Raw genomic sequence first — 9,827 nt, 5'->3', positions numbered from 1 at the left:
CACGCATTGCTCGACTGAAAAACTTTAGTAGTCTTAAAGATTAATCTAAATTGATTTATAGAAATAAATATGTCTGCTTAAAAGAATGAGGAATATGGTAAACAAGTTGCTATAAATAATGCATAATTAGCCTATATAATAGGGCTGCACGATAAATCACATGCGATATTTAACGCGCATCTTGTCAGTAAAGCCGGTTCTTTAATCAGCGGTAAATCTCCATCACCTGCGGGCTTTCACATGGAGCAGAATTAACTACACAGAGCCGTTGTTCAATGACAAGCTGCGCAAAACCACGATCATATTTTGCGCAGCTTGTCGGTAAAGAAATGCTTAATAAATGCATTACACTGTAACTAAACCCATTCGATTTTAGCCGGCGAAATTTACTGTAGATTTAGTCGACTAAAACTAAAAACAATTCAGATGACAAAAATTTTACTAAAACTAAATGGCATTTTAGTCAAAAGACTACGACTAAAACTAAATCAAAATTTGCTGTCAAAATTAACGCTGCAATGCAGCCTGTTCATTATCATAATAAAATACAGTCAGTCAAACATATGGGAAAAAAACACACTGCTCAGTTTAAATATGTATAGTAAAATCTGTGCCGTTAACCGTTATCAACGTACTGCCGTGATGTAAATCATTTTGTTTTACCTGGATATTGCAACACGAGTGAAGTACATAACAAATAATATTTTGGCATTCAAATACATCGTGAATACGGAAACATTTGATTTTGTGTCGAATGAGAGACCCAACGTAGGTTTCATTTCGTTTCGTTTTAGCCTAAATTAATTCATTTTGGCTTGTCGTTTCTATTGCTATAGCTTCTTATATTTTTAATTCTTGCTCTTTTCTAAATACTGTTAAATTAAAAAGGATTTGTTGTCGTTCCCCACATTGAAGTTGCGAGGTCCACCTACTTTCCCCGGGAAAGAATTTGAGCGCTACATCAGTGACACGGAGAGAAAAAAAAAAGAACAATTGTAATCCATGAGGATCAAAACGTTAAAAAGATGAGTCTAATTTGAATCAGCACCATTGAGCTCTATATTCAAGAGTATACAGGTAAACAGGGGCTTGGGTCCGATAATGGAGCAATGTGGAAAGTTGAGAGAAATTATGACATTTGAAAACATCAGTGTTCTAAATGCCTAAATAGGTTTTTTTGGGTAAGAACTAAATGTCAGTTTTGTTTTGCATGTACCTTTTGTTTTCAGGGCTCCTTTGCTCAGATCGCCACCATCGACTGTCTGTCCTTCTCCAGCCAAACGTTCGTTTAGCGAATCAATCTCTCTGCGCACTGCACGAGAACAGAGCTTATGATAGGTCCGCTGATAAACCGAACAAAACACTGATTTTGTCACATTTACACCCTATGTAAGGGATAATGTACATTCAAATAAACCCAACAGTTTGACGAGGACACACAAACATCAACCTGAAGGAGTTTAAACCTCGATAATGACTGGACATTAATCCTGCTTATTACACGGCAACTTACGATTTAAATGATACACTTATTAATAAGTATATAATTAACTGTAATACCGAAAACAATTAAGGATTCAGATCTTGAGAATGCGGTGAGTGAAAAAAAACACTTAGTTAGCATAAGATGCATAAAACCAGTTCTTCATGTGCAAAGACTGTGATATATAAAATATCGTAAGTCATGTAAACAGAGTCCAGTCATGCAAAAAGGATATTAAATATGGTGGAAGCTAATTGGTTCCTACTCACATTCTAAGTTTTCAATGTAGAGATTTTCAAACTCCCGTTCAATCTGTCCGAACAGGTCCATTAAGTTACTCCTTAAGGCCATCGGCAACTTGGAGTCCTAGAAATTGAATCAAATAATCCATATTACAAATATTCAGAGACTGTGCCATCAAAACGCCTTCAATGAAAACAAATGAGAAATGCAGATTCTGCACTGTTCTACTCCATACATTCTAGCTATTTAACAATTAACACATAAAAATAAACTACTCAAACACAAGGAATGTTGAGGGGATTTTGTTAATAGTTTATTTTCAAGAGAAAATAAAACAAACACCAGAAATCTACAAATAAACTGTAAATAAAACTGTCAATAATAATAATAATGATCATCATCAACTAAATTATAAAACTATAGCAAATTCTTTAAAATTTATTTTTAGTTCTTTTCAATTTGTCCTTTCAGTTTAGTTTATTTTTGTTGTTTTGTAGTTTTAGTTTAGTTTGAGTAATGTTTTAGTATTTTAGGGATGCAAAAGTTGATATAATTGAAACATATTTAACTGCATTTTTTTCAGGGCCAGAAATGAGATTTTCAGTGTTATCTAGAAGCATTTTTGCATTTTTTATTTAAGTGGGTTGCAGACATTTTCAACTTTATAATTCACCTAGAATGAAAACCTAGAATTAAAATGAATTTTTGGCCATTTTAATTTTATTTCATTACTTAGTTTTGGAGAAAACAAATGCATTTGATTTTACTTTTGGAATTGCACATTATATTTCAGATATATATACATAAATATATTTTGTTAATAGTTTATTTTCAAGAGAAAATAAAACAAACACCAGAAATCTACAAATAAACTGTAAATAAAACTGTACATTTTCTTGCCGTTGTAAAACAATACACCTCAAAGCTTACGTAAAATATTCAGCTGCTCTAAAACTCGACATAAAATATCTTGCTGCTTTGAAATTTTACATCTAAATGTTTACGTAAAATATCTTGCTGTTCTAAAGCGTTACATAAAATATGTTGCTGTTCCAAAAGTGTGTTAAATATCTTGGGTTTTTTTTAAACATCGCATCTAAAAATGTATGTAAAATATGTAGCTGTTCCTAAAACTTAAGATAAAATATATAGTAATTCAAACAATTTACATTTAAAACTTTACATAAAATATCTTGCGGTTCTGAAACTTAACACTTAAAAGTTTACGTGAAATTTCTGGCTGCTCTGAAACTTTATATCTAAACATTGACGTAAGATATCACACTGTTATAAAACTTTACATAAAACAACTTAATGTTCACGTTTATGTTAATGTTTACTTAAACTTTACATAAAATATCTTGCTATTCTACAGGCTTTTAAGCCTCAGTTCAGATCATTTCTGTCCTAAATGCATAATTTATTTTTGAGAGAGTAACCAAACATTACTGAGGATAGAAAAGAAGCGACAGAAAAAAAAACATAAAATCTGAAAAAGTAAGAGATTTCTATTCAAAAACATTACTAAGCTACCAAATCAACTTACCTCCATTATCAAGGATAAGAAGTAGCAAGTAAAGTCTTCCAGCCTGATTAAAACTACACAAAGAAAAGCAATCCACAAACAAACATTGCTGTTGTGTCATTTAGACTAGTTATGTCCATATTAACTACTCCAGGACAAGGTTTGCTCTCCTGCCAAGTTAACACAAGAGTTTACCAATGAGAACAGTGTGAAAGCAAAGTCAACTGCTCTCCATTCTGTCATTACCAAATGTAGCCTACTTATGCATCAGAGAGCGAGAGAGAGAGAGACGGCAATTAACATACAACAGCTTGTCGTCTACTCTTATAAACCTGCTCAGTCCTAAAACGTGTAGTCAGTCACCATAGCAACTGGACATAATGACAGCATTGAGAGGGTGAAAGGCGGTATAGTCTAAATCCAGTGAACGGTTTACAGTAGGGACTGCCAATCAGAAATGACCCTACAGAGGAACAGACGGAACAATCGGACCCCAGCGTGGGCCGCTCTTTAAAAATGGATGAGGCTATAGACCATGGAAGGGTTCAAACCATAGATACCCTCCAAGGAGTATCAATAAAACAGATGATCATATGGCATCATGGCTCAAGCCTGACATGAGTTAGACTACTCTTAACACTTTCATTTGAACATTTTGTTCAAAATAGCTATGAAAACTTTTCAAGAGCATGTACTAAACAAACTACGTTTTTGAATTTAAAGGGGTCATATGATGTTGCTAAAAAGAACATTATTTTGTGTATTTGGTGTAATGAAATGCGTTTATGCGGTTTAAGGTTAAAAAAAACACATTCTTTTCCACATACTGTACATTATTGTTTCTCCTCTATGCCCCGCCTTTCTGAAACGCGTCGATTTTTACAAAGCTCATCGGTCTGAAAAGCGAGGTGTGCTGTGATTGGCCAGCTATCCAGTGCGTTGTGATTGGCCGAATACCTCAAGTGTATGACGGAAATGTTACGCACCTACCATACTGTGATGCCGTGTCCCGGCCGGAGCGACGACACAAACGTTTTAGGGGGGCGTGGTTGACTCTTAACTTTTATAAAGAATATCTCTTTGGATTGGAGACTGTAGTCTTTGCAACTTTACAGATCTTCTTTATGCTCCAAGAGCTTGTAACACTCCAAAGAGAAAGGAAAAGTTGAAATCTCATCATATGACCCCTTTAAAGGGTTAGTTCACCCAAAAATGAAAATTCTGTCATTAATTACTCACCCTGGTGTCATTTCAAACCCGTAAGACCTTCGTTCATCTTTTGGAACACAAATTAAGATATTTTTGATGTAATCTGAGAGCAGTCTGACTCCTCCATAGACAGCAACGCAACTGAAATGTTCCCAAGTCCAGAAACGTAGCAAAATCACAACAACGTAGGAAACAGATCCGGCGTGACGCAGCTGACACAGAACAGCATACGTTGTTTACGTCCAGCTGATACTCTCCAAAATGGCACCAGAGTGATGCGGAGGAGACAAGTTGTTGTATAAAGTCGCTATTTTTTTTTCTTTTGCGCACAAAAAGTATTCTCGTAGCTTCGTATAATTACGGTTGAACCCCTGATGTCACATGTGGCGCTTTTCCACTGCATGGTACGGCACGGTATGGTTCACTTTTTGGGGGTTTTCCACTGGGTACAGTACCTGGTACTTTTTTTAGTACCACCTTGGTTGAGGTTCCAAGTGAACCGTAGCGTTACCAAAACGTGACGTGTAAACTCTGCTGATCACGGATTGGCCGGAGAGAATCGTCACTACCTGCGTCACTGAACTTGCGACACAAACACAACAGAACCGCTAGATTGAAATCAGCACAGCCAGCGAAGGATCGAACGCAACTGTTTTGAACGAGCGCACCTTTTTTAACAACCAAAAAGTTTTGTTGTCTGTTGTGGAAAAACAGACGTTCCTCTCGTTGATAGTAGAGGAGCGGAATGAAAAAGGGCGACGCGGAATGAAAAAGTTTTTTTTAGGAGTCGTGGTAGTAGAGGCGACGCAACTATAATGACATATGAATAATCCCGCCCACTCTAAAGCGGTAATGAACTGCAGTGGAAACACAAACCGTGCCATGCCGTGCCGTACTGACCCGTACCGAGCCGAGACGTACCACGCAGTGGAAAAGCACCAATGGATTATTTTACAGATCTCCTTGCTACGTTTCTGGACTTGGGAGCATTTCAGTTGTGTTGCGAAGATGAACGAGGTCTTACGGGTCTGAAACGACATGAGGGTGAGTAATTAATGACAGAATTTTCATTTTTGGGTGAACTACCCCTTTAAACTGATGAAGAACTGTAATTGAGGTGAGTACAGGCTGCTCTTATCACTGACATACTCCAGTAATGTTTGTGTAAGGTATGTGCGTCGATAGCAGACTCATTTAGAACAAACATCATGTGTTAGAGGATGTAAATTCCTGGGAGACGTTACAGTACCAAACAATGACAAAACTACTCATTGACTGAAATACTTAACTCATGTCACCTGTTCACCCGGTTTAACATAGACTTTGACTGAGACATTGAATCTTTCTGACACATTTCCATTCTTCCAAACCAGAATCATTCTCAATAAAGACACCGATGCAGTGTTATTACAGTTTTATTATTTCGATTTTATTTACAATTTGTCCTTTTGATTTAGTTTATTTTTGTTATTTGTTAGTTTAACTTTTGGATTTTAGTTTTGTAGGGATGTCAAAGTTAAAGAATTATCTGATATAATTTAAATATTTTTAACTGCATTTTTTCAGGGCCAGATATGAGTTTTTCATTGTTACCTGTAGCATTTTTGCATGTTTAATGAAAGTGGGTTGTAGACATTTCCAACATTATAATACACCTAAAATTTATATTAATTTGTGACCATTTTAATTTGTTTTGATTACTTTTATTTTACTTTTGGTATTTCTTACGTTTCAAGTGTTTTATTATTATTATTATTATTATAAGAAAAAATATTTTTTTTAATTTTTTCATAACACTTAATCAATCAACACTGAATTCCTGGAACAGTCAATAATAATAATCATCGTCATCATTGTCAATTAAATTCTAAAGCAATAGCAAATTATTAAAAATTTCTATTTTTTTAACAATTTGTCCTTTCAGTTTAGTTTATTTTTGTTGTTTTGTAGTTTTAGTTTAGTATTTTAGGGATGCAAAAGTTGATATAATTGAAACATATTTAACTGCATTTTTTCAGGGCCAGAAATGAGATTTTCAGTGTTATCTAGAAGCATTTTTGCATTTTTAATTTAAGTGGGTTGCAGACATTTTCAACTTTATAATTCACCTAGAATGAAAACCTAGAATTAAAATGAATTTTTGGCCATTTTAATTTTATTTCATTACTTAGTTTTGGAGAAAACAAATGCATTTGACCTTACTTTTGGAATTCCACATTATATTTCAGATATATATTATTATTGTGTAATATATTCTGTATATATATATTAAGGGGAAAAAAAGGTTTTCATTTACTGTTTGATTTTTCCATAATCGATCAACTTTGGCTTCCTGGAGACTGAAAATGTCTAAAATACATTATGTCCTGAAACAGGTTTTATTTATTTATTTTTAATTAAACTAAATTCTAAAACAATAGCAAATTATTCAAACACAACATGACACGTGTTTACCTGGATACTTACATAGCCCAGCTGTCATGACTTGGTGGTTACAAAAAAAAAAATTTGACAAACAATGTCACAGAACTGGCTTTGCGTCGTTCTTGACTGTACACCTGGGCATGACAGCACGCGCACACAATAGTTTCCTCTAATGTTCACAACCACAAACTTCAAACCGGGAGAAAAGAAAGGAAACAAAGAGAAAAACCACTGTACCTGTCCCTCCAGCATGTCTCTCTGCATGCCTGGTCTGTCCTGCTCGGTGCTGTTGGTCCTCCTAATGGAGAGACTGTGCGACTTGCGCTTCTGTTTGACTTGACGGGCGGCTGCGCTGTTTCCACTTTCAACAGGCATCACTCCTCAGTGACGTCCCTCTACGCAACTTCCTACCTGAAACTGAGCAATCAGACGCCAGGGTTTGCCCCATCCCACAGCAACGGAGGAATATAATGTGCTCTTTGTTGGACACTACGCTGTACACCCTATTTCTGTCTGTGATATATAAATAACAAGTTAAACATTGAGGGAGGAAACAGTAGGTAAGCCTTGGTTGATGACATACCGGAGGAATATGCTGTCTTTACTGGCTGTAAGTTGATTTAATGCTAGTTAAGTATACATCATAAAACTGAAGCGTTCAAAGGAAGCTGTTGTAAAACTCGAAGAGACGTTTTGACTGAGCAGGTGATTATGACTCCAAATGTCGTGAAGATGAATCTCATGAAAACGGTCAAAAAATGTCCAGGACATATTTCACCACAAAAAAGAAAAGAAATGAAGTTTATTTTAGTAATTTAGCACATTTGTCACTAAAGTAAAGTAATTAATTAAAAATTAATTTAGTACTAATTTAGCAGTAATTGATCTATTTTTAATTAAGAACACTGTCCTCATTTTAGGTAACTTATTGTAATTTGAATATGAAAATAGCATATTTTCTATAAATAATATTTTAGATTTTATAATAATAATATTTTATTATAAAAAGAAAATAATGACTGACTGAACAGAAAGATTTTCATTTAATTTTTCGCATTCCTGTGACTAAATGTATTGCTTAACAGCACTTCCCTCATATTGTTGTAGCCCAAAATTGTATTATTATTTCTTTACAATATTAAGAAAGGGATCTTTTCATTTTGCATAAAAAAAAACAAAAAAACATTCACATTACAATAAAAATGATTTAAGAAGAAATTAGCTTATCGTCATGAAAATGGTCATTAAGATTTCGGCGTTATTTTCTTTATGCTAAATATAATTTTATATAAATATAAATTAAAAAAAAATATACATTTATAATTTTTTTTTTTAGGGTGAAATATGCACGTTTTTAGATGAAGCAATGGGTGTTATTTTAATGTCAAATGAATATATTAAGTGAGTTCATGAAATGTTAAATTAAAAGTTAAACTCATCATCAAATAAAGCAAGCAGACCTTTATCCACAACAACATACAACAAAAAAGTTAATGTCAGCCTGAGCATCTTAACAACTCGTAAAGTAAAAAGAATTATATTTCAAACATAATGAGCATAATAAGGGCATGCAAAAAAATTTTTTTAAATACAAATACCAGCCATGAAGAGCAGTGAATGATAAAGAAAGCAGACACATCCTCAGATGACCGCTTAAAGTGATGAAGAAGATCTCAACAGGAAGCCCAGGGCCGCACTCCAGCACTGAACACAAAACAACACCATCTATCCTTCACAAACATGACAATGAAGAGAGGAAAAGCTGCAGGCACGGAGTGACGGCATTCTCACAACCTAAAATAACCGAGAGGAGGTGGACGGACAGAGAGCAGGTAAAACAGACAGCTTTGAGCTGAGGAGGTTAGTGGGTATGATGAACAACTCACATGTGGACAAACATAACATGCATGACGTAGAAGCACCTGCAGCATCATGCTCTGGACTTTAAATCCAGTTCTGTCATGCAAACTGTTGTGTTCGATGCAACTCTCCACAGATAGAAATCATTACATAAGTTGCGTCCCAATTGACGCACTTATAGACTATACACTGTGTAATGTATGACTTTTGTAAGCTTATTTTGTCATTCATAATTGGAGTCTGATAGCCCCTCCTGGTTTTTCGGTTAAGTGCATCATCTGGAAATTTAAAGTACACTTTTGCTTTGTGGATTTTTCAGTGTGAACACACTACTCGCACTATTTATACTGTACACAACTGCATAGAATAAGTATGCAAATTCGGAAGCACCCATAGACTTAAAGTGGCCCATTCCATTTTACTTCTGTAATGCTGTAAGTTTATCCGCTGGGAATTCACTCAGTTCCAGCTTTTGGTCTTTGTGATGTCAACTGAGAAGGGAAACGTTTTTGAGATGGAGAAATATTATATCTTTGATGAAAGATTACAAAATACAAACTTTTTGGGGGGGGTTCTGGGATAATATTCACTAATAAATAGTTCACAGTAAAGGCTGATTTATACTTCTGCGTCGGATCTACGCCGTAGCCTTTACGCCGTAGGCTACGCGTCAGTTTTCATTTATACTTCTGCGTCGTTGTCCATGTCAACGTGCAGTACACATGCAAACCGCTAGTCTGCAGTGTCCACGGGCATGTTGCTGGTGTAACCCGCAGTACCACGGCAAAAGCCGAAGAAGAAGCGGCTCGTCGGAGAAGCATTATAGCCGTGACGGCGTCAAATAAATATCAAATCATTAAATCATTATTTAAAACTACAAAAAGGAGACAACAACGGAACAGGAGATGATGGCATTCTTTCAATCTGCACAAGGACTTGTACCACGGCAGATCAACATTGATCAACTACTGATGTATAATGTTATGTATTATAATAAATGATAAGACACTTGTTCTTTGCTTTGTTTTATTTTATATAAGAAGGTGTAACATTAAAATATATTAAAGTGCACATAAACACACA

General features: G+C 35.1%; 1 protein-coding gene across 1 annotated transcript in view; it reads right to left on the bottom strand.

Annotated features, from left to right (window-relative positions):
- The window catches only part of LOC107600166 (WD repeat-containing protein 37-like), a 29,161-nt gene that overhangs the window by 12,175 nt on the left and 7,159 nt on the right, over window positions 1-9,827 (bottom strand). Inside the window, exons 2-4 of the mRNA XM_016291992.1 lie at window positions 7,122-7,301; window positions 1,753-1,849; window positions 1,211-1,312 (exon numbers count right to left, since the gene is read on the bottom strand). Of these exons, the coding sequence (XP_016147478.1) occupies window positions 1,211-1,312; window positions 1,753-1,849; window positions 7,122-7,259 (337 nt within the window). The 5' untranslated portion in view covers window positions 7,260-7,301. The remainder of the gene's footprint in view (window positions 1-1,210; window positions 1,313-1,752; window positions 1,850-7,121; window positions 7,302-9,827) is intronic.

Source organism: Sinocyclocheilus grahami, unplaced genomic scaffold, assembly GCF_001515645.1.
Source record: "Sinocyclocheilus grahami isolate Dianchi unplaced genomic scaffold, SAMN03320097.WGS_v1.1 scaffold279.1, whole genome shotgun sequence".
NCBI classification, from domain to species: Eukaryota; Metazoa; Chordata; class Actinopteri; order Cypriniformes; family Cyprinidae; genus Sinocyclocheilus; species Sinocyclocheilus grahami.
This window is presented reverse-complemented; position numbering and strand designations above follow the sequence as displayed.